Raw genomic sequence first — 26598 nt, 5'->3', positions numbered from 1 at the left:
AGCTATAAGAGGCTGAACTGATCATTAAAATATTACCATGCTAACACTAGTGGATACTAGAGATCCTTCTATTATGTTGAAACATTTGGTAGATGGTTGTTGTTGTTTTTTTTTAACGACAACACACTCTCATAAAAGATTCAGTATAACACCAGGTGAAACATCAGATGTCATGTTGATTATTTAAGGGATAATAAACAAAAATAAATGGGAGGGATTAAAGTACAACAGTAATGTTTTTTTTTTACCTTCCACCATCAGCATGGGCTCCTTCCCTCCCCCATGAGCCAGCATCTCTCGCCGGTAGTGCTCTCCGGTTTCCCTGCACACAGAGGTTTACTTTACACTACCAGCATCGCTCAAACCAAACCCATAACCCTCATGCTGCCTCTATAACTGCCTGACATGCCCAGACAAAAGGAAGTGCTAAAGAACAAAACCACAGCAGAGTAGTTAAGATACCCTGGTGTTTTAAAGACCCCATGAAACTTTGAAAGAGTAAGTTCACCCACAAATTTTAACTCTGATATTAATTATTATGCACATGAGGGTTCCAATAGACCCTTTTTTATATTTCCCAGTACTTTGTACATAGCAGGGTAAACTTACAGGAGACAAATACTATTTTTGCATTTCTGTTTGCTCAAATAATGAAATAAAAACTACAAGATAGTGTTTTCATGACCTTCCAAAAAAAATAAATAAATAATAATAATAATAATAAATTCTTTGTGTGAGACTAATAACAGAGCTAGAGAACATCATTGAGAACAATGTCAAATGTACTATCACAACCACAGATGTTGCATTACAAATACCTTGCATTAGCATTAACTTTTCATAATTCGATGCATAGATATTATAATACAAGGTATATAGCTTTAAAAATTTACATACATTAAAAAATTATTTAAGCATTTAAGATGCTGATGACCAATAGAGCTGATTACCTTCACTTGCTGTTTCCATCCACCTATTTTTATGCACATTTTGGAAATGCACATTAAATGGTTGATAGAAATGCCAAAATGTGCATCAATTTTGGAAAACTTATGAGCATAACCGAGTAGGATAAACTTTTTATTCAATAAGAAAACATGCGCATTAACTGCTAAGGAATGGAAAGGAGAATTCCAGTATGCGCATTAATAAAGTCAAGTGATTTTGTTATAAGAGATCATGTGATTATAAAGATGTGTGTGAATGGACAAACCAGCAGACAATATTCCAGTTTTGCGGATAAATTTAATTTGCATTTTTGGATGGAAATATAGCTACAGTTTTCTGAAAAGGGTCCATCAATCAGGCGCAAGATGTGTTTGGTGTGATTTGTTGATATTTACAGACCAGTTCAACTCTTAATTTTCATGTTTTGTGCCATGTTGTTTTAATAGCAAATCCATTTGCGCCACTTCTTGGACTGCTGTCTATAAAGGAGGTATGTTAAGGCACATTGTTGCCACGTTGCTATTTTGAGGAACTAAAACAGACTGCAGGTCCAAATGCTTACACATTGTTTAATACACACAGGATGTACAGCAATACACAACTATCTTTACATATATAAAAATTGAGGATTAAAATGTAACAAAAATGTAATTTTTTACATAAATATACAAAACACTGCCTCCACGCGTTCTTCATATGCGTTTGTATATCATTAATAGCAGTATGTATTATATGTATATTTATATTTGTTTAAAAAAAAAAGGAGTTTAGATTTGTCCACCTGTCGGGTTTTGGAGACGTATGCATCACTATATGGGGCTTAAGATTTGGATGTGTGTTTGGATATAACAAAGTTTTTTGACCACACTTCGCTATTATTGTTCATTTCTTTGTTTGCTGGAAATTAGAAATGAATTTAGAAATAGTTTTGAAACAAATCTTTGCGCTTAACAAACAAAATTAAATATGTAGGCTAATGGATGTCTTTAGTGGATTGTGTACAAAATTGTTTCCTTATCTACGAAAGTAAAGGAGTAAATTAAAGAGTAAAAGTAAAATAAAGAGAAAGTAAAGAGGCCAAACGTAGGAGGCTCGTTCTTTATCCTCACGCTGCAGATGCTTTGTTAAACTGTTTTCTCAGTGATGAAGCGTTCAGTTTGTCCACTTACAAAGTCCTCCATGTAAATATAGCAAATGCGCCATGGCGCAACGCAACTGACTCTTAACGCGAATGAGAGAAGAGACTCTGATTGGTTGAATGCACGTTATGCTCAAAACCCACCCATAACTCATTAAGAGAATAAGCACAACCATATTTTACATCTTTAAAATAACAAAAGTGGATTCGGACATGCCTTTAATGCTTTTGCACCATGCGCTTTTGACTGTTGCGCCTAGATTTTTTTTATTTCTTATTATTCATTATTTACTTTACTTTTTAATTACTTTGTTTCCTTTGGGGAGTTTCAGTGGTTTCATTTAATGGTTCATTGAATGGTTTCATTTTCCAATTATACCTTATTTTTTTTTTTTTTGTCTAAGCTATTGTGATTTTAAATAACAGCTCAATGTTATTCATGTATAATATGGCTTTTATTTTATTGTTATAAACCCTCTACAAACATTTTAATCTGTGTTATATGGGCGGGGTAAGGTTTTGAGTTTATTTTAGTAATAAGTTTGCTCTACCATAATAGAGTTCTCCCAAGAGAACTTTGATATATGGTCCATCCTTTGACTGTAAGGATTTAGGTGGTACTGTATGTTTTTTCAATGAAAATGAAAATAGAGAGTAAAGAAAAAGCATGCAACAATAACAAACCTGTTCAGGGGGTCTTTATAAAAACACTGCTTCCACACCATAGAGGCCACGGCCCGTGACATCAGGTACGAGTAGTATTTGGCCCCGTAGCCAATGAGATGACTGAACCTCAGCTGCCAGGCCTGCAGAGAAATGTAAACTAATCACAATCTGTCATAGGAATATTCCAGATACATCTCTTCACGTGCTTGCCAAGTTATTCTCTAACATTGAAACACGCTGATGTTAACAACATTCAGCATCTGCAACTGTGACCCAATTAAATCCAAGCATCAAATTAAGGTATTGCCACACAACGCCTTCAAGACCACATTCATCACTAAATATTTACATTCCCAGAGCACAAATGGTGCAAACCCTTTCCCATGGCTACTTTAACTCTAAGGTAAATTAAAGAGAGTGATAATGTTTAGGGTGGGTGCAAGTTCGGGATGTTTTTAGCCATAAAAATCACAGGCTAGATTTGTGTTGAAAGAGCTTAGCAGTTCAAATGCACAGCTGAGGGTTGAAGACGTGCTTAGACACCCGCTGTTACCATTATCCCTGCAGGAAATGAACCGAGCACCCTGTACACTCGATACCACTGTAAATAGGGGCAACAAATCTGTTGGTAAAGGATAACATCAGTTTATAACGACAGCTTATCAACATACCTGGGTTCACAAAGGCAATGAGGAGGAAACCATATTATATACTGAATAAAGAAAACTTTTTTTTTTTTCAATCGCTTTTAGTACACTTGTGACAGAGTCACTAAATTCAAGAGTTTGCTATTCAAATCTACAATATTTACAACACAAATAAATATTTGCTGATGCCACTAGTATGTTGGTCTTAAATGAGGAAACAGCCAGATTTTGCAAACCTGAAGCTGATCACATTACATCTCAAACACACTTGTATTAGGTACACCTTTCTAGTACCAGGTTGAACCCCCTTCTGCCTTCAGAACTGCCTTAATCCTTCGTGGCATGGATTCAACAAGGTACCGTAAATATTCCTCAGAGATTTTGGTCCATATTGGCATGATAGCATCACGCAGTTGCTGCAGATTTGTCGGCTGCACATCCATGATGCGAATCTCTCTTTCCACCACATCACAAAGTTGCTCAGTTGGATTGAGATTGGTGACTGCGGAGGGCATTTGAGTACAGTGAACTCATTGTCATGTTTAAGAAACCAGTCTGAGATGATTTGCGCTTTATTACATGGACTTTATACTGCTGTAAGTAGCCATTAGAAGATGGGTAACACTGTGGTCATAAATGGATGGACATGGTCAGCAACAATGCTCAGGTAGGCTGTGGCGTTGACACAATGCTCAATTGGTACGCACAGGATAGCTTTAAACTTCAGCAGATCGTCTTGACCATGTGTAAATGCCTAAATGCATTGGGTTGCTGCCATGTGATTGGCTGAATAGAAATTTGCGTTAACAAGTTGAAAAGGTGTACCTAATAAAGTGGCCGGTGAGTGTATATCCCTCCAGTTTTGTACTGTTTTGGACTACAGTGACACATTTCTGACACACATTATTTTTCACTCAATTGTCATATTAACAATATTTTATTTCTCATTAAAAACAACTTTTCTCGTAATACTGACAGATCGTGTCTTTGATAGTTCATATTGTGTGATTGTCACTCACTTGCACGAGCACCGATTTGACTGTGATTTTAGGCATTTGTCGGTGATTTCTCAAAACCTGTCGCCAAGTCAAAATCGGGGCTAGAATCATGCAGTCTGAACTCGGCATTAGTATGGCTTAGAAATGAGTGTAATTCCTGCGGCCAGCCAAGCTTTAGAGAGCTCAACACGAGAGAGCATTCTGCTGTTATCTTTAAGGTGCGTGCGCTCGTGTTTACAGGAGGCGTGGCTTTGGATGGCAGGGGGGGGACGGTGTTTCAGAGAGTTATGGTAACAGGCTAGCATTGCGGCAGATCACCTACTGCACCTTTAAAGCAGCTGACTCCCATGCAAAGAATCATCGATTCCATTCTTGTTCAGACCGGGTTAGGTGCAGTAGGACAGGTGGGTTACATGTGGGGGCTCATCCAGGATGGGAGTGAAGTTAAGGGGGTGAGTGTAATGAAGGCCAGCTAGCGAAGTGCTATGCATGTAAACCTCACTCCTCTGACCTCTAAAGGTTCTCTAGCGAAAATCGCTAAAGGCCATGGTCTTTAACCTCCTTGTTAAAGCAACCAACTCCCATGCAAAGTCTCGCCAGTTCGATCCCAGCTCAAACTAGATTGGGTGCAGTAAGACCAGTGGGTTACACACATATTATACAGGAACATATTTAGCACGTACACTATAAAAGCATTGTTGTCATGCTACAGGATATTAAAGGACCCCTTGAAGACATCTGGCTCTAATAATCACTGACAAACATGCTGTACGGTGCAATCCAATGTGGAACATGTGTCAAGTGTTTCTCCCTGAGCTTGTAGAAGAGAGCCAAAATTGTGTAAACAGCACTATGAGAGACACATTATAGTGGAGAAGGTGAAATTGCAGCACAATACAGACTTAAGCCTCAGAATATTAGTAAGATGTCTCCCATATGGCTTTTAATGACTTCAGCAAACCCCGCAGATGAAACCTCTTAAAGCTAAACATCAGCGAAGCAGAACAGCTACTTCACTATCAACATTTGCCTGAAATCTGCATTCAGTAATGGAAACATTTTCACTGCAAATGGGTTCTGTCAGTAAATGAACATTTATAATAATATCCTATTCACAGAGCTTGGTATAAAAGGCTTGAATTCAGCTAACAAAAAGGGTCAAATCTAAGCTGGTATTTGCACGCTTTCCGTGTATCTCAGCAGGAAGAGGAATGTAATGCTGTGTGCGAGTGTTCACAAATATTAACAACAGGATAAGAACTTTCATTTGGTCCATGTTTGTAACAGCTGCCATTATCTTCCAGAACACTATTAATGCCCCAGTAAACTGAATCAAAGTCAAGTAAAGTCAAACAACTATAAATCAAGCTTTCTCTGTGAGTCATGAACCTTCTCCATCACTTACCACAATCTTTATTAGTGGTCAAGCTGAATTAGTGGTCCAGCATCACAATTACTCAGATTAAGTTTAGTGATTTAAACAAACGTTAGTGTGAAACTTTAGTACACAAGTCATTAAATGTCATTTGTGGGAACATAAGTAATATCTTACATGCAAATGTGTTCTATTTTTCTATTTCTATGTCAGTAACAAGAGTAAAACATGTATATAGAATTAAAACAAACTCAGAATTCGAAACTATATACTCAGAATCAGGGTCAGTTCACAAACATATTGGGCACTGGGGCTATTGCAAACCCAAGGGCCCCACTTATTTTTTAGCCTCAGAAAAGTAGCCTTTCGCCCTAATATTATTCATTTGCTAATTAATATTATTATCTAATTTTCCCCTATTTGATAATTATAAATGTTTTCTATTTTACCAAAGTAGAGGTACAAGCACACCGAATTAACCACATAATCTTCCAATTTTAAACAGGCTGCCAAAATATGCATAAAAAACACACATTTGCAATACTTCCTAAACAAGTGCTTTGCAATAAACTTTATATAGGGCTATCTTTAAAAACATTTATTTAAATTTTACCTGAACAGAAATCCCTAAAATATATTTAAAAAGCCATGCTTCTAATGTCCTATTTTAGCGGAATGAATTGCCAACTTATCCAGCACGTTTTACGCAGCGGATGCCCTTCCAGCTGCAACCTAACTCTGGGAAAAAAAGTATAAACTCAGAACCCTAAAACATAATTAAAGTTCTAAAGTAGAAGCACAATTTTAAAACTAATAATTTTTAAATGCACACTAAGTAATCTCAAAGAGACCTAAAATATGAATTCAGAACTTTAAAACCTAACAGGAATTCTAAAATGTAAACTTAGAATTGTGAAACAGAAGAGTAAAGCAAAATATAATTGACTTCCAAAAAACTAATAACTCCAAAAAATCAATTCAGATTTCCACAAATTCTGACTCTCAATACTTTGTAAGGACCAAATCTAATTTGGGTATTCCCATGTTTTTTTGGGCCATCATGTATCTGGCCAGAGGAATGTAACACTTTTTCTGAATGTTCCCAAATATTAGTAACAAAACAAGGATTTCCATTTGGTCCACGTTTCTAACAGCTGCCATTATCTTCCAGAACACTATTAATGCCCCAGTAAACTGAATCAATGTCAACTGAAGTCAAACAACCATAAATACAGCTTTCTCTGTGAGTCATGTACTTTCTCCATCACTGACCACAATCTTTAATAGTGGTCAAACTGAATTGTTAAAGGACAAGCATCCTGATTGTTACTCAGATTAGGCTTAGTGATTTGAAAAACATTGGTGTGAAACTTTCCTGAACATCATCAAATGCATTTTGTGGGAACATAAGTAATATCTCACATGCTGATGTGTTGTTGACCACAATCTTTATTAGTGGTCAAGCAGAATTATTAGTGGACAAGCATCCTGATTATAACTCAGATTAGGCTTAGTGATTTGAACAAACAAGTCATCAAATGCCATTTGTTGGAACATAAATAATATCTCTCATGCTGATGTGTTTATTTTTGTCAGTAATAGGATTAAAAACCAAAAAAATAGAATAAAAACAAACTTAGAATCCAGAATTATAAATTGAGAATTCTAAAACATATAAATAAATAATTTTATAAATAAATTCTATAAATTCTATAAATTCTAATAAAATAAATTCTATAAATTCTATAAATAAAAAAATAAATAACTCAGTTTATTAAAGCAAACTCGTAATTCTAAAACAAAATCAGAATTTTAAAATGCTAACGTGCAATTCTACATTTTTCTCAAAATTCTAAAACATAAAAAAAGATCTCAAATATAAATTCAGAATTCTAAAACATAATCAGAAAATTGTAAAACCTAAACAAAATATCAAGAAAGAGCCACAAACCTTCACAAATTCTGACCTTGAACTAATAAAAAAGACCAAATCTAATATGGGTATTACCATGCTTGTTTTAGCCATCATGTATCTGGCCAGAGGAATATAACACTGTTTTTGAATGTTCCCAGATATTAGCAACAGGACAGGAACTTCCATCTGGTCAATGTTTGTAACAACTGCCATTATCTTCAGGAACCCTATTAATGCCCCAGTAAACTGAATCAATGTCAACTGAAGTCAAACAACAACAGCTTTCCTTCTGCAGGATGGTCCAAAATATTTATGTTCTGATGGTCAGTCAAAGTTATTTGAGGTCGAGCATCACTATTTACTCAGATTATAACTTACAGACTATAACCTCAGCAATAAGTCTAAAAAACAAAAAAAACAACAACAAATAAACAAACAAGCAAACAAACAAACACAGAATTATAAAAAAAGAAACAGAATTTAAAACAAATTCCCAATTTTACAACAAGCTAAAGTCTAAAACGGCGAATTAATGGTTGTATTTTTAAACTTTCCAAATGACGGGCCTAACCTCTTTATTTATTAATGCTTTTAAAAACAGAGCAGATTTTTCGTCTCTTCATTTGAAAGTCGCTTGGAAAGAAGACCTAGGGATTTTAATCTCTGAGACTGATTGAAATAAATTTGATCTGTTTATTAATGTTCTATAAATTCTAGACACAACCTTATTCAGTACAAAAGTACTACTCATACTTTACTGTTTTAAAACAGCTTAAATTCTATTCCTCGCTTTCCCCCACATGCGACAAGTGTAAAGCTGTTGAGGATACCTTACCACACCTTTATTTTTGTTCCTGTGTCCAAATTCAGAGTTTTTGGTTAGAAACAATACAGTTCTTTGCTAAGGTTTACAATAGTATTTAATCCCTGACCCAATGGTAGCAATTTTGGCTGGTCAAATCTTCTGGAGACTCTCAACGAAATGTACACACCAAAATCCCCCAAGTAAAATTTACCCAGTTTAGAGTATTTGGTCCCTCTTTAAATAAGGGCAAACAGGTCGGTAATAAGTAAAGCTGCTGTTTGTGGAGTTGCTTATTGATGGAGCTGATCCTCTGCTGAGATTTTGAGAGATTCAATGTATTATATTTTAGCTGATTTCATCTAAGGCTGTGACTGAAGTCAGTTGTAGTTTTGTATTAAGCTGCGGTCACACTACAGTTTGAGCTTGCAAAATAAATGCAAAATTGAGCTTGCAAAAAAGATAACTAGACATTTAAAAAAGTAAGCCGTTGCTCCATATTTTCAATATCTGTCTAGAGAGGACATGTTTTGATCCTTGATTGGTCTCACACACTCAAGTGATGTGATTTTGCAGGTCAGAGTTAACCAAGCTTGAACTTTGCAGCAGCAAACTGCGGACCTTTTCCACGACCTTGCGTTACCTATCTGCCGCATTTGCATGCGTATGAATGCAAGTCTATGGGGAGAAAAGTGCAGTGTGACCGCAGCTTTAAGGCTCATACACACCGGGACGCTTTTCGTTTATCGTCAGCGTTTTATGAGACGTTTTTCCGAATTCAAATCCAAGAGTTTTTCACTGGCGTCAAGCAGAAGAGTATGCAAAATCACTACTTGACGTTAGATGGCGCTACACAACTTTAAGCTTCTGACACTCCGCTTATAACACAGATGAAAAGGAAGAAGGGAAGCTCACACGCTTGTTGTTAAAGTTACTGGTGACTCGAACAAGCATGGACGGTTCAAGTTGCAGCTTTAGCGATGAAAAAATGATTATTGTTCAGCAGTGCAATAAGCAGCTCCACGTTCATATCACCTCTGGGCTTTTTCTTTAGTGTGCGCTCACAATGACAGTTTTGCGCGTGAGCGCCTCCAGGTCCTGTTTACTGTTACTTCAGCAGCTCTGTGCATGTGAACAAAAGTGCCAATATGATTGGTGGAGAAGGCTTTGACGCAGCGCGTCCAAACAAAAAAACACAAGCATGAGGCGTTTTTTAAAAGATGCTTTTGCACCTGGCATTTTGAGCGTTGGTGTGCACGATCACATTGAAGCTCTTTATTTAGTCGTTAAACGTCTCGGTGTGCACGGGCCTTTACTCTTCTGTGTTTCTGCTTATTAACAGCAGGTGTTCATCATCAGTGGTGAATCACCACCTAATTAATCCTTTCATTGTCTCATTAACTTGAGTAACTTTAAGTCAATTTACAGAGGGACCAAATGCAATCTAAACTGAGTATTTTAGCTGTGTACGTGTTCAGTACATTCGCTGAGATTCCAGTGTGTTTGTGACCACAAAAACTGTTGTAAAAGCACATGTCTGGTCTGAGCTTCTCCCCTGGACAAAGGTCATAGCAACTGATGATTGGCTCCTGTACAAGAATGCGAGGCTTCATTCACCATATTGACCGGTACACTTTTCCCTATTCAAAAGTATAGGAGTGACATGTCTTGTGTATTTTATAGTCCTTGGTACCATTTTTTACTGTATTTATCAATAAAGTCAACAAAACAAAAAGACACCCTTACTAAGCCAAAAACTTGAGTTCACTTGAAGTGTCAACCTTTTAAAAAAAATATATGAAAAAAAAAATCATGGAAAAAGTAACTTGCCAAATACATGTCAGGTAAAAAAAAATCTAGTTTATATCTTTATTGCAGCTAAATAATGTGTTGAAACAGCTGCCATACTTCAACAGAGTTGCATGCTGAAGGTTTTACGAGCATATGTGGACTGAGGAAAGCTTTCATTTGTTCTGTAATAGTCACTAAAACAGGCATCCTACAGGAACGAAAGGCACACACTCATACTATTAGCTGCCATCCCACGAGAGGCAGTAATAACGGATAAAAAGGGGGAAGCTGGGTGATTTAGAGGATGGTAAAGACATTACGGCTGAGGCAATTAAAGAGAGAAGGGGAATATTTAGAGTTGGGGGAGGCCAGACTCCCAGTGGCTCCACATAATTACAGGCCAGGATGAGCGGTTTATGAAGGCCATTCCGAAATAAAATATGTGTTTTAGATCGCTCCGATTCTCAGGCGACCATTTCTGAGAGCTGAGAAAAGCATTTCAAGTGATGTTTCTCTTCCAGTAAAAAAGACTGAAAGAAGAGTTTCAAATATTTCCCCCAGGGAGTGCTTCTTCAAAGTATATCTCTGCTTTGTTATCGCAGAACAGGCCCCTGAAAAAGGGCTGAGGAGCGGAGAAAAGCATTTTAATCCTTTAACCGTGCAGTGTCTGTGAAAGATGCAGAAAAACCACAGTGCAGGAAAAAGGGGGGCAAAGCTAAACTACCTTGGTGTGTTGTGTTCATGTGTGTTTAGGATTTCAGAAGAGGGAGCACAAGATGTTATTAAGGATTAGTCAAGGAAGGATTCCTAAACATTCATTAACTTCAATAACGGCCATGGATCACTTCATTTCAGGGCAGCAGACCACCTACATTAAGGTGAGATGTGCTTTTGACAACATTAAAATGAGGCATTTAATAGCTAGCAAATCATTCAAAGTTAAAAATGTTTTAAATAGAAATAAGAAATAGACAATTTTTGCATAGGTTGGCTGCAGAAACAATTGTAGTAGTGTTTCAAGAGTAAAATTAAATATGAATTACTTCAGAACATGGTAGCTTGTTTCTTTTCTTAATTTTGAACAAGCTAATTGAGTGAATAATTCAATGACTCTTAGTACTTAGTAAATGGTTTCTTTCCCGAGTAAATGAGGGTTTTTCTGAAAGTGGTTGAGTGAATGATTCAGTGACTCCCCAAAAAGGTAATATAAACTATTAATAGTGTTTCACACCATGCCATGAATGGTGAAGTGGCAGTCCTTAGCAGAACACAATCAAAACTGGACTGATCAAAACTGGCTGGCCGAGGTAAAAAAAAAAAAAAAAAAAAAAAAAACAGACAAATAAAAAAAAAGATAAAGGAAAAAAATAATAATATGAACAAATTGCTTAAACAATTTCACAAATTCCCTAAATATAGCAATTTGTTTCATTTGTTAATTATGAACAAATTTATGAAAGTCCTAAAAGGCCACGCATTCAAATATTTGTTGTTTCTCATTTTCTTAAAACTGCGACTTAAATTTCATTTTTGTTTTTGAATGGGTGGGCAGCAGAATCAATTGTATAAGTTTTTCAAGAATAAAACAAATATGAATTGCCTCTGAACATGGCATCTTGTTTCTTTTCTTAATTTTGAACAAGCTGATTGTGTAAATGATTCAATGACTCCATTTTATACTTAGCAAACTGTTTCTTACCCAAACGAATGAGGGTTTTATTAAGTGGTTAAGTGAATGATTCAGTGACTTCCTAATAAAGTATAAACAAGATAAAAACAAAATAACTTTTCCTTTCTTAACATAAATTTCTTTCCTTAATTTATATGTTTCTTTTTATTATTATTATTATTATTATTATTATTATTATTATTATCAATAATATTATTAATAATTGTTTGACTGAATAATTAAGTCAATAAAGTATAATTAATAATAAATCATTATTTCCTCACAGTGATAAATTTATCGAAACTATTGAGTGAATGATTAAATGACTCATACATACAGATTTTGCCTGCATGAATTAAAATCTGAAACAATTGTAGAAATGATTAAAGAATACAATTAAATATTTATGTATGATTTTAAATGAAGCACACTCACTGTGTTGGTGACATATGGCAGACCATAATACTTCTTCTGCAAGTCTATCATGATGTCTGTTGTTGAACGATTTTGTGGTTTTCCATGATAAACTTGATCCAGCACTGAATAGAAAACCTAAAGAGAACATTTACAGACTTTGTGTTAAAATACAAAACCACTTATGATTATGTTGCATTACATATACATACATGCATGCAACTTAAAACTATTACATAAATGGTTTAATATTAATAAATTATTTTCCCTGCAATTAGGAATTACAATTCTCTCTCCTTTGAAATCAATGAAGTTGTACATTACTTTGTACTGCTGAAAAATGGTCATTTGACAATCTCTCAATGGTACCTGAAGTTGAGTGTCAGCTGCACCACAGACTTTCTTGGACTCACAAAGACGGGCCACCATGCTCTGTGGCAAAGGCTACAAGAAAAATAAAGGTTACACTACTATAAAAGGTTACCAATTATAAAAGTCTACCAATTGATTAAATGCACAGAATTTATTCATTAATTTTTTCCAAAATAAATTGACCAGTGAAAAATGCAGTGTGAAGTTTACCTGTCCAGTCTGGTAGTGGCGAGCAAACTGACTGATGACACGATAATCTGTAGCAAAGTACTCCATTAGAATAGAGGGCACCTCTGCGAAATCAGTGGCACATCGAGTTCCTTGAAGAGACAGAGATAAGGTCGTCAATTCAAAAGCTGAAGGCCACAAATGTGAAGAACATGAGCTGATTTCTGCAGGAATTATACAGTACCTGTCACATGTTGGTAGCGTGTGCGTCCCAGCATTGAGTGCATGGCGTGACCCATCTCATGGAATAGATTCTCCATCATGCCTGGACTGAGTAGAGTGGGACTGGCCCGTGTGGGATGGGGCAGATTCAGCATTAGGACCACCATCGGCAGCTGATACTGACCATCGTCCAGGCGCCTTCCACCACGAATGGTGAAGTGGCAATCCTGAGCAGCACACAAATAAATCTGGACTGATCAAAACTGACTGGCTGAGGTAAAAACAAGTACATAAATTAATTATGATTTCTTTTGAGGAACATATTAAATAAAAAGTAAAAAAAAAAAAAAGAATTGCTTTTGAACAAATTGTCTGAATGATTTGATGAATTCCCTAAAGATAGCAAATAATTTCTTTACCTAATTTTGAATAAATTTGGTGGAGTAAATGATTCAATAACTATTCTCAAACCATTTTTTTTTTTTTCTGAGCAAATGAAAGTTTTTTTAAAAAAGTTGAAGAATGACCGACTCAGTGACTTACTCTGAGTAACATCTTACATTAATATAGCTTTCTTTTTAATATTTTAATAATGGGTTGGCTGAATAATTAATTAAATCTCTCATAGTGATTTTTCATTCCTGAATGAATCAAATCTTTGAACTAAATTGGGTGAATGATTCAATTACTCACACAAAAATGTTGTAATCAGTGTTTCTGAACTAACTGGTTAAGTGAATGGTTTAATGAATCTTACATAATGACACTAACATATTTTTTTCCCTCACTGAATTAATGTTTTGCATAAAATGGTTAAATGAATTATTCAACGACACTCATGAAGACGGCAACTTTCATAATAAATTAATTTCTAACAAATTGATTGGGTGAATTATTCATTAAGAGACTTAAAGTAGCTTTTATGCTTTCATAAATATTTTTTTAAAGTAAAGCTTAGTTGACATTCAAAAAAATCATTAATGAATCAATGTTTTGAATGAACTTGTCGAGTGAAAGATTCCATACCTCGATAAACTTAGTTCCCGGTTTCTTTCCCTAATAAATTAACATTCTGAAAGAATGTGTTGAGTGAATGATTCAATGACTCCTTCATTAACTTAGTACCTGTTTCTTTCCTTATTAAATAAATATATTGTTTCTTTCATTAAAGAATACATAGTTTGAATTAATTGGTTAAGTAAAAGATTCAGTGACTCTTTCATTAAGATTTCATTAAGATTACTTTTCCATGAACAAACAAATGTTTAAAAGCACTGACGGAAATACTGAACTGGCTGAAATTAACTCGATTCTTTCCCTAAATGTATCAATTTTGAACAGATTGGTTCAGTGACTCACTTTCGCTTACATAGCCAGAAACCTATTTTTGGTGTGAACTTACAGTATCGTTGTTAAACAAATAGTTTCAGATGATGATTCAATGTCTCTCTTATTAACACAGTAATTGGTTTTGTAAGTTAACAGATCCATGTTTTTGGATGAACTGGTTGAGTGAATGATTTATAGAATCACCTGAAGACTGCTATAATGATGTACAATTACAGTAGCTGAATATCAGTTTGAACCACCGCTCAGCCAATCAAATTCGAGGACTGTAACTAATTGTTGTAAAATTCTTGTCTAATATGTGTGACCCTGGAAAAGTCATAAGGATAATTAATAAATAACTGAGATTATGCTTCATTTGAAAGCTGAATAAATACACTCCCCGGACACTTTATTAGGAACTTAATACATCATGGCATAGATTCAACAAGATACTGGAAATATTCCTCAGAAATTTTGGTCTATATTGACAGAATAGCGTCACACAGTTGCTGCAGATTTGTCTGCTAAACAAAGAAACCAGTCTGAGATGATTCATGCTCTATGACATGGTTCATTATTCTGCTGGAAGTAGCCATCAGAAGATGGGTACACTGTAGACATAAAGGGATGGACATGGTCAGCAACAATACTCAGGTAGGCTGTGGTGTTGACACAATGCTCAATTGGTACTAATGGGTCCAAAGCATGCCAAGAAAATATCCCCCACATCATTACACCACGACCACCAGCTTGAACCGTTTATAAAAGGCAGGATGGACCCATGGTGTCCTGTTGTTGACGCCAAATTCTGAGCCTACCACCTGAATGTCCCAGCAGAAATTGAGACTCATCAGACCAGGCAATAATTTTCTATTGTCCAACTTTGGTGAGCCTGTGTAGCCTCAGTTTCCAGCCTGATCTCATGAGAAAACGTAAGTATTTTACGTTTTGCCAGTTTAGTGGCTCATTCGTACGAATTCATACGAGTTCAGTCGTACGAAATGGTACGATTTTAAAAAGGAGGCGTGGCACCTAACCCCACCCCTAACACCAACCGTCATTGGGGGATGAGCAAATCGTACTAAATTGTACGAATTAGATCATACGAATTCATACGAATTAGCCACTAAATGAAAAAGTTATGAATTGCCGTGAGATTGTGTTGCAGTTTCCTGTTCTTAGCTGACAAGAGTGGTACCTAGTGGGGTTTTTGGTCACTGGATATTTTCTTTTTTTCTGACCATTCTCTGTAAACCCTAGAGATTGTTGTGCCTGAAAATCCCAGTAGACCAGCAGTTTCTGAAATACTCAGACCAGCCTACCTGGCACCAACAAACATACCATGTTAAAAGCCACTTAAATCACTTTTCTTCCCCATTCTGATGATCAGTTTGAACTGCAGCAGATCGTCTTGACCATGTCTAGATGCCTAAATGCCTTGAGTTGTTGCCATGTGATTGGCTGATTAGAGATTTGAGTTAACAAGCAATTGGACAGGTGTACCAAATAAAGAGGTTGATGAGTGTATGGCTGCGTCCGAAACCGCCTACAACTCAGTAGGTACTGCATTTGAATGTATACGTACTACTCGGCCGTTAGAAAAGTATGTTCTATACAGTATGAATGTGAAAAGTATAAATGGAATTCGGATGTACTACAACCGCTATTTTGTCACCTGCGTCAGTTGCGTCACTTTACTCCCATTTATGAAGTCTCTCGCAGGGCATCATGGGATAGTGCAGCGTGAATGGAATGCACACTTCAGAATCTCGCTGGAAGTAGTAAGTCATCCAGGTATCTCTCGCATACTGATTTTCGAATTCTATGAATTCGGACATAATACTCGGCTTGCATACTGATTTAAAGCGTACTGTGTAGTATGAAAGTATGCGGTTTCAAACACAGCCTATATTTTCTATTTATGTATACTTTGTTAAGATAGGACAATGTTTGGCCAAGATAAAACGAATGTAGGAAATTTACTAAACATGGACCATGATCTTATATCATGATTAATATTCTAATGATTTTTAACATAAAAGAAAAAAGATCCATACAATGTACAGTATATTAGGCGATTGCTCATTACTTTTTTGGGACACCAATGACACACTATTTTTCAGATGGCTCATCACAGTCCTCTTTTACCTGATGAGGTTTGTCTTGTCTGTAAAAGAAGTCACAGTAGATATATCCCAGCAGTCCCTCTGTTTCATGCACCACAGCCTGAAAGAAGGATTCAAAATGACTTGAAGATGAGCTCTGATTTTGGCCCACTGGATCTGATAATGGATCACAGAGGTGTGAGCTCACCAGCTTGCGCACGTCTTCGCTCCAGACCTCCCCCACGCTGGGCTGCTCCGCCAGCAGTGACACGCCATACAGCTGAGTGAAAACACCATTCAGACCCTCCATACATGCTCCCAGCGAGAAGTACGGACTGTACAGACTCGGCTCAATGTTGAATCTGCAGAGACAAAACATAAACATGCCACCTTATTGAATGCTGAATGTCCGTGCACATTTCTTTTTTTCTAACAAAGACCGCAGACTACATGGGAGAAATGACAAGAATGTGAAAAGAAATTAGGGAGAAGTTGCTTAAAAACTAAAGCAAATGTAAAAAAAGAAATCTGATAAATTTCAAATATAGATAGACAGACAAAATACTGTTAGTTTAAAATAATTATTTTCTATTTGAATATACTACTTTGAATGTAAAACATATAGATGCATTAAATACAATACATAGTTAAATTTAGGACTTTAAGACCTTTTTAGGACCATTATGAAAATGTAGACTTATCCAGGGCTAAATGCTGAGGATTTTTTTGAATTTCCCAGTTGAAAAAGATTGTGCGCTATCAAAACATGATTCAAATTTAATAGATTTAACAATTCAATAATAATACTTAAATAATAAAAACATAGATCAGGTCAGTATTCTCTGCTGTAAAAAAAATGAGAACTTTTAAACCAATGTTATGGTAAAGAAAGCAATTAAAACATTACGGTACATGCTGTAGAGTTGAAATGATTTTTTTTTTAAATAAAACGTTTTATTGAGATTGAGATTGTTGGTGATTGTATGAGTGTTAATGGGCAGATTGGGAAGCTATACATGAATAAAGAAAAAATGAAGACCTGTTAAAAAAGATTTAAGACCTATAACACAACACTTCAGTAGATTTAAGAGTTTTTAAGGCCTAAAATTTAGCTTTTGAGATTTAAGACATTTACACTTTTAAGACCCCGCAGACACCCTGTAAATAAAAATACATTTACTGTGACTTGATCAATTGGATGCAAACTAAAAAAAACAAACAAACGTGTAGAGCAGAGCTTCTCAAACTCAGTCCTGGAGGGTGAGAGTCCTGCAAAGGTTAGGTTCATCCCTAATCAGAGACACCTGGGCTAGCTAATCAAGCTCTTACTAGGCTGTCTAGAATCATCCTTGCAGGTGTGTTGAGGCAAGTTGGAGCTAAAATCTGCAGAACACCGGCCCTCCAGGACCTAGGCTGCGTCCGAAACTGCATACTTCCATACTATACAGTACGCTAAAATCAGTATACGAGCCGAGTAGTATGTTCGAATTCATAGAATTCGAAACTCAGTATGTGAGAAGAACCCGGATGACTTACTACTTCCTGCAAGGTTCTTAAGTGCGCATCCCATGCATGCTGCACTATCCTATGATGCACCGCAAGCGAATTCATGAATGGGAGTGAAGCGACGCAACTAACGCAGGTAGGTCACGTGCCCATGACAAAATGGCAGATGTAGTATGTCCGAATTCCATTCATACTTTTCACATTCATACTGTATAGAACATACTTTTCTAACGGTCAAGTAATACGTTTAAATTCAAATGCAGTAGTAGGCGGTTTCGGACGCAGCTTTAGTTTGAGAACCTGGTGTGGAGTTTTGCTTATTATTTCAAGAACAAAAGTTTCTGAAAAAAGAAAAAGAAAAACTTTTTTTACCTTTCTGCCCGTGTCACACCACTGAAATATGGATGGTCCCATGGCATTAGTTCCTACAAAGGGACATTAATTCTGCTTTAATTCTACAAACTTGGTGGTGTTAAGTTTGTGTTGTCTATTCAAAACATTTTGACACAGTGTGACATCAGAAGATATTCAAAATAAATAAACAAAAATGTTTGAAATAAGACTGAGAGATGCTTACAGAATTTTGAGGGTTGAGTTTTGTCTTCATATCCCTCATCATTTTAAAATCCTTTTCTGTCCTAAAGAAATACAAATGGAAACATTATATAACTTATACAAAGACATTTCTTCTATGTTATACAAAACTATGCAATATCTTTACTATACAAACACTATAAATATTAATTATTAACATCACAGCCTACAGTCTCTTGTAAATCTGACAACATAATTTGGTTGACAGCGACATCTAGTGGCACATACTGGAATAAGACTGCAATAATATAACAGTGCAGATTTTTTTTTATTCTTTCTTATAAAAAAAAAGAATATACAAAACTATATTGTAATTGATGTTTGTGATATATTTATTTATTTATTTATTTATTCATTTATATCTGAGAGTTAATGCAAATGACAATTATTAAAGAGACAAAACTCTACCTGTCTGCGAGTTTGTCTGTGATTTGCTGTAAAAAGTTCATAACGGCCTCTGTGGGAATAGAAAACAGATATTATCAGACACATAAATATAATATACATGTATTATAATATAGTAAAATAATATATTATAATATAATAATAAAATAATATGATAATATGATAATATAATACAATATCATATAATACAATAATATAATATTGTACTGAAATATAATATAATAATACAATATAATGTAATATATTATAATATAATACACTAATATAATATAGTAATATATTTTAATATAATAATACAATATAATATGATAATATAATATAACACAATAATAATATAACAGTAAATAATATAATATGATAATATAATATCATATAATACAATAACATAATATTGTACTATAATATAATATAATAATACAATATAATATAATTATAATATAATAAGATAATTTAATATAATATAATAATACAATATAATATAATAATATGATAATATAATATTATATAACACAATTATAATATAACACAATTATAATATAATATAATATAATATAATATAATATAATATATTAATATTTATGATTTGTTCCTCTTAAAAACAACAATAAAAAATATCTTTTATTTTACTCAAAAACAATTTCCTTTTTTTTTTTTTGTCTTGGTTAAAGTTTTGATAATTTTCACATGTTTATTTATTTATTAATTAGTTTTTATTTTATTTTATTTAAAGTTTGTATTTATTATTTAGTCATGTGCAGTTTGTGGTACAGCAATTGAAGACTCTCAGTTTGTAGATACTTCCACCTGGGCTTTTGGCCATAGTTCCCTTTAATGCTCTGTGTGCATAGGATTCATAACCAACCAAGCGAGCCAGTTTATCCCTACAGGCCAGCAGTTCTTCGAGTATGTGCATCACATTTGCATTTGGGTAGAGAAAAACTTTATATGCAACTTCCCTAACCTGAAAAAAAAGAAAAGAAACAAACAATAATTTCTCTACATAAATCAACCTGAGAGACTCTGGGTAAACATCATTTAAAACAGTAACAACTAGGGGTGCAAAATTTTCAGTATACAATGGGGGAAATAATTATTCAACACATACTTCTTAAGGTGCTTTTGACTTGAAATTTTTACCAGATGTTGATAACCACAAATGAAATGATTATGAAAAGAAAGCAAGTCTATTTAGTTTACAAATTAAGTTTTGCATAATAAAATGAAATGACACAGGTAAAAAGTATTGAACACATAAGGAATATAAGCTGTGAAATGACAGTGAAAGCCAAGACAGCAGCTGATTTTCTCAGTAGTTATTCAGCAACCCTCTGCCCTCTGTCAGTGCAAATTAATATCAGACGCTTCAGTCCAACTACATTATCAGGATGACCAAGATGAAACCAGAGCGGACATTTCAGCAAGACAATGATGTAACCACACAAGGAAACTCTCAAATGCTTTCAGTGAAGGACAATCAAGCTGTAGAACGGCCCAGCCAATCACCTGGCTTGAATCTAATATAAAATACAAAATAATAAGCAATCAGTTTGGATAGATGAAATCCACAGAATCTTTAAGATTTTTACACTCTGTTGAAGTCTGTGAAAACCTCATCACCTAAAGAGCCTTTTATATAAAGTATTAAAAACATTTCAGTAGTTCAGGACTTTCTCCTTGTGTGATTTCATTGTTATTACACATACATTTTTTTTCAGATTTTGTTTGTATGTTTGTATTGTTTAGATTTTAACCAAAATCTGGTTAAATTCCATTCCAAAAGCTCCTGTATAAATACTAATATCAGGGCAAAACATGTTCAATACTTTCCCCCCACTGTGGCTTTTTATTACTAACTTTAAGTCTGAAGGTGAGATTTTGCTATTCAGCAGTGAGTCTGGCTCCTTTTAATACCATACTATTTTGCTAAGTATTCTTACAAAAGGGTTGAAAAAAAGTAATACATCAAGAAGTGCCATTTTGGTATTTCTGACAGTGGAAACAGAAATGACTGCGTGCTTAACCATAATTGTTGTGTACTACAGCACCTCTAGTTTCTACTAATTAAGCAAATGATCTACCAGGTCATCAGGTGCATCAGCATGCAGGCCTCCGATCTGAATGTATTTCCCGTCTTTGGTGAAGTGCTGGTGAATATGTTCAGGAAGAGCTTTCTTCTCGATCCTGTTGGGCATGTGGCAGCTCATCAGAAACTGATTGCTCAGATCCAGCAGCTTCACATTCAAGTTCACTGCCTCTTTCCTCTAAGAAACAGGGAAAGGGTCATTGGTGAGATCTGTTACTATGCCTTAAAGGGAAAGCTCACACAAAAAAAATTATGTTATCATTTATTCCCAGTGTTGGGGAACGTTACTTTTGAAAATAATGCATATGAATATCGTGTTACGCCCCCCAAAAGTAACTAGTAGGTTACTTTTAATGATGCGTAAGGTGTTAACTTAAATTAAGCAATTCAATTTTTTTTAAAAGTTAATTAATTAAACTAAAAAGTAAACTACTTAATACTTTAAGTAAAACTTACTTAAAAAAAATTATATTATTCCGTAACTTGCATTATTTGTAATGTGTTAGCCCCAACACTGTTTATTCCCTCATATGCTTCTTTTAAACTTGAGTTTCTTTTCTTCTGTTAAACAAAAAAAAAAAAAATTGCACTGAAGAATGCTGGAAAAAAACATAGTATAGAAAGACTTCTTCAGAATATTTTGTTTTGTGTCCAACATAAATAAATTCATTAAAGTTTAGAAAAACTAAAATAAGTAAATGGTGAGGAAATTCCCTTTATCTGATTCATTTTCCTGAACATTCCCTTTAAACACATTTAGTGTGTTTTTCAATGTTCAGTAAATCTGTGATCAGCCACAAAAGTAAAGCAATATAACAGACCTTTTTTGTATCCAGATGAATTCCACTTATCTCAAAGTCAAACATGAAGAGCTCAGCTACTCGTCTGTGTCGAAAAAATAATATAGGTAATTAGAGCTGCACAATATATAATTTCAGCATCATTAACAAAATGAACGAATGAATACATAGATTGTTAATATTCATTCATTCATTCATTCATTCATTCATTTTCTGCCGCTTTTCCGCGGCTGGGTTGCAGGGTCCGCAGTCTTAGGAGAGAACCCCAGACTTCCCTCTCCCCAGACACTTCCTCCAGCTCCTTCGGGGGGATCCCGAGGCGTTCCCAGGCCAGCTGAGAGAAATAGTCCCTCCAGCGTGTCCTGGGTCTTCCCCGAGGCCTCCTCATGGTGGGACATGCCTGGAACACCTCCTTTGGTAGGCGTCCAGAAGGCATCCGAAATAGATGCCCGAACCACCTTTGCTGACTTCTCTCGATGTCGAGGAGCAGCGACTCTACTCCGAGCTGCTCCCGGGTGTCAGAGCTCCTCACCCTATCCATAAGAGTGCGCCCTGCTACCCTTCAAAGGAAACTCATTTCGGCCGCTTGTATCTGAGAACTTGTCCTTTCAGTCATGACCCAAAGCTCATGACCATAGTTGAGAGTAGGAAAGTAGATTGACCGGTAAATAGGTAGCTTTGCCTTTTGGCTCAGCTCCTTCTTCACCACAATGGACCAGTACGTAGATTGTTAACATAAATAACATAAATTTGTTGTTTACACAATTAACGTTAAAGATAAAAATTCTAACACTTTTCCTGGTGACACTTGGCTGAATATCTCCTAAAATGAGTTCACTTCTCTAGTCTTTAAAAGCAGGAAAGTTCAATAAAATGCATTTTACTGTAAGAGTAATTGTGCATAACAAACACTGAGAGGGGTCTTCAGCTTTAAGCATTTTCCACCTTTGAAATGTGTAAATATTGAGAGGGTAAAAAATAATGACTTCTAATTTACAGATATTGTTGTCTATATACATTAGCATGAGCTTCTCCTTTCTTCTGGAGTCTGTTCTTCATACGTGGATTACTCAATTTGCTGGATTTCGATGTTGACGATTTGACATGATCCAGGATCGTTTTGTTCTTCAAAACTCATCTGGGACTTGTCATAGCAACAGTTCTGGTAGCTCAAACCTGCTTGGGAGCAGGTTCATTTCATATACAGGATTTCATAAACAGGATTAGATCGGGTCAGCAAAGATAATACTGAAAGTATATATTTATATATATAAAAAAGTAAATAAGTAAAAAAAATATATAAAATAAATACATATATATATATATATATATATATATATATATATATATATATATATATATATATATATATATATATATATATATATATATATATATATATATGTTAATAAAATGTATACAATCTGCACTCTGGAATAAAAGTACAAAGACTGCCACCTGGCCGTTCAAAGAGAAAATGAATTGATATGAAGATTATGAACTTTTTAGATATAAACGCGTACATGCACAATATTCAACTTTTTGTTTTTAAAAAGGATAATAATTTATGCAGTCATGCACGTGTTGTGACTGCTAATATGCCGGTGATTGTTACCTTTACCCATATCAAAATGCTTTTTTGATGCAAAATTCATTTATAGTTATTCCTTACGCCGATTAAAAAAACTTGAGCAGGATTAGGCTACTATAATAAAGAAAATCTTTTCTAAATGTAGAACTAAATATATTGATATGAATTGAAATACATTATGAAAACTCCTGACATAAAAGAGTAAAGCCTGCAGCCCACAACAAATGTGGAAAGTTATTGTGTGTCATTTTTAACAAACTCTTTACTGTTAATTTAATGTAATTTTGCTCACATGGACAATGGAATGTTAATCAGACGATGTAATTACGTTGCTGTGCCGTCAGCCAATCGTTGCATTGCAGAGCATGATTTCGAAGATCAATAGATCTGTCTTTCATGACACACTCAGCGATCTCAGATCAGTTCATCCAGACATTTTAATCTGATTCGCGAACTTGTTTGAAGAACCAAATTAGCCAGAGATCAGTTATCAAGATAAACAGATCCAGAATTTGCCAAATCATCCTGGATCATTTAAGCGAGGTACGAAGAACAGACCCCTGGTGTCCTAAATCCATATTGATTATAGGCTTCTTTTATTTCCAATGAGGCAGAGAAATGAATTGTGTTGTGTGTGCGTTTTAATTTTGTAAATGTGAATTAATATGCACAGCAACTGGTCAGCTGGTTTTTGGTTTACTCTCATACAACTGAGGTTAAAAACTGAAGTACAAGCTGGGCTGTCCTTTGCTTTTAATTTAACAGCATATTGTAATGGTAGTTTTAACTGTCTGTTTTAGAGTGAAGTTTAGTGCAATGTTGTGTTTATATGTTGGGTTTTTAGTTTACCAGAAACCACAATTCAGAACACAGAAGATTTTTGGACTAACTGTAGAGTTTAACCATGATGCAGTGAAAGTTTACTTTGTGTAAGCATTCAGGCTTAGGAGTTTAAAGTATTCAGGAACATGAAATTGTACTGTTTGTAACTCTAATAAAGTATTTATTCATAGAATCATTTATACAATAAGGTCTATGCAGTGTTATTTTACATTTGATAGCTCAGTTTCTGTACCTGAATATTGTGATGTAAAATATTTCACTCCTATCCACCCAATTATAATCCAGAATAACCCCCATAATCTTCCAGAACTATCTTAGTCTAAATTAATTAATTCTTTCCAAACGGTATACATATCACAATATACAGTTAAATTCAGAATTATTAGCCCCCCTGAATTATTTGCCCCCCTGTTTATTTTTTTCCACAATTTTTGTTTAACGGAGAGAAGATTTTTTCAGCACATTTGTAAACATAATAGTTTTAATAACTCATCTCTAAGAACTGATTTATTTTATCTTTGCCATGAGGACAGTAAACAATATTTGACTACATATTTTTTAAGACTCATCTATACAGCTTAAAGTGACATTTAAAGGCTTAACTAGGTTAATTAGGTTAACTAGGCAGGTTAGGGTAATTAGGCAAGTTATTGTATGATGATTTGTTCTGTAGACCAGTGGTTCTCAAAGTGGGGGTCGGGACCCCTTGAGGGGTCGCGGAACAATGAAGGGGGGTCGCCTGGTGATTTCCAAAAATCTACTTATTATTATTAGGCCATAAGAATTACCATATTTTATCAACAAAAAACTGAAGAGGAAAAAAACAGTCGTTTATAGTTACTATAGTAGCTTATTTACTTGTTCTATTGGATTGTGACCCCTGGGGTAAATACATTATATTAAAGACAGCAATAGCGTCAGATGCAGCAGATTGATTTTATAACACCAGGTTAAACTTTCTGGCCCATTAACAGCACTGACATACATAAAAAAATTAAACGAAGAATAGACTTGGGTCTATTGGTGTGTGTGTGTGCCATTGCATGCAAGGTTTCTGTATTTATAACCACCTCAGAGGATATTGGGGGTCGCGAGTCACTGGCATTGTTATTTTAGGGGTCGCGTGCTGAAAAGTTTGGGAACCCCTGCTGTAGACTATCAAAACAAATAGCTTAAAAAGGCTAATAATTTTGTCCCTAAAATGTTTTTTTTTTTTTTTTTTAATTAAAGACTGCTTTTATTCTAGCTGAAATAACACAAATAAGACTTTCTCCAGAAGAAAAGATATTATCAGATATACTGTGAAAATGTCCTTGCTCTGTTATACATCATTTTGGAAATATATAAAAAAAAAAAAAAAAAAAAAAAAAAAAAAATTCAAAGGGAGGCTAATAATTCTGACTTTAACTGTACATCGCAGCAAATCTAAATACTGCAATGTCAAATTTGTCATGCATGTCATGCAGCCCTATAGTGAATACTGTAAAGTTTGTTACAAAGACATAAAAAAGATACAATTTTGTTATGAGATTTGTATAATATGCCTGTTTTAATTATTATTTTTTTAAGTTAACTGATGGCATGGAGTGCTATAATGGCGTCTGCACGTGTATCGTGGCAATTTATTTTAAAATAAAAGAAAGTGTGATTAATACCTTGTCTCCGGGTCCAGTTTAGACATGACCTCTTTGTTGTCCAACAAGTCCTTTAAGCTTTTACACAATTCAACATTGGTATTAAGCCTGTAGGGCAGATTCAATTCGAATAAATGTTTAATTCGTTAAAGTTCAATAAAAAGGTGTGTGAGTCCAGACCCACCTCTCCACCATGGTGCCAATGTTTATGCAAGTCTTCTCTGCTGCTTCTCGGTATGATGGGTCAGGATGAGCTACTTTAATAAAGTCTGCCTACAAACAAATAAACAAATGAATTATTAAGTGATGAATGAATGAGAAAAAAAACACTTACTTAATGTATTTTTAAAATATGTGTCAACGTTTTAAACATCTAACTTTGGTGTTTGTTGTCTAATTAAACAAAAATGATATTATTTACATTAAATTGAAAGTGTGTTTAATTGAAGTGCATTTTGTTTCTAACTAATATGACAAATAAACATAAATAAACAAATGTATTTTATTATGTTTCTTTGTGTTTTTCTACTTACGAATACAATAAACATATAGAGACAGTTGGGTACAAAGACAGTTTTTCCAA

At 34.8% G+C, this 26598-nt stretch overlaps 1 protein-coding gene across 3 annotated transcripts in view; it reads right to left on the bottom strand.

Moving 5' to 3' along the window:
* mipepa (mitochondrial intermediate peptidase a) overlaps nucleotides 1–26598 on the bottom strand; it is a 56147-nt gene that overhangs the window by 28680 nt on the left and 869 nt on the right. For all 3 annotated transcript variants that reach the window (XR_012390606.1, XM_068213680.2, XM_005157477.6), the window contains exons 3-18: nucleotides 26200–26288; nucleotides 26037–26123; nucleotides 21969–22032; nucleotides 21143–21325; nucleotides 19869–20025; nucleotides 19068–19116; nucleotides 18643–18703; nucleotides 18438–18490; nucleotides 16768–16921; nucleotides 16603–16680; nucleotides 13148–13352; nucleotides 12946–13055; nucleotides 12733–12807; nucleotides 12385–12501; nucleotides 2771–2892; nucleotides 249–322 (exon numbers count right to left, since the gene is read on the bottom strand). Coding sequence is in view for 2 of the 3 variants with exons in the window: in XM_068213680.2 (XP_068069781.2) it covers nucleotides 249–322; nucleotides 2771–2892; nucleotides 12385–12501; nucleotides 12733–12807; nucleotides 12946–13055; nucleotides 13148–13352; nucleotides 16603–16680; nucleotides 16768–16921; nucleotides 18438–18490; nucleotides 18643–18703; nucleotides 19068–19116; nucleotides 19869–20025; nucleotides 21143–21325; nucleotides 21969–22032; nucleotides 26037–26123; nucleotides 26200–26288 (1678 nt within the window). In the remaining variant the exon portion in view is untranslated. The remainder of the gene's footprint in view (nucleotides 1–248; nucleotides 323–2770; nucleotides 2893–12384; nucleotides 12502–12732; nucleotides 12808–12945; nucleotides 13056–13147; nucleotides 13353–16602; nucleotides 16681–16767; nucleotides 16922–18437; nucleotides 18491–18642; nucleotides 18704–19067; nucleotides 19117–19868; nucleotides 20026–21142; nucleotides 21326–21968; nucleotides 22033–26036; nucleotides 26124–26199; nucleotides 26289–26598) is intronic.

This window comes from Danio rerio, chromosome 15 (genome assembly GCF_049306965.1).
Source record: "Danio rerio strain Tuebingen ecotype United States chromosome 15, GRCz12tu, whole genome shotgun sequence".
Taxonomy (NCBI): domain Eukaryota; kingdom Metazoa; phylum Chordata; class Actinopteri; order Cypriniformes; family Danionidae; genus Danio; species Danio rerio.
The sequence above is the reverse complement of the archived record's forward strand: the minus strand, read 5'-3'. Positions and strand labels throughout refer to the sequence as shown.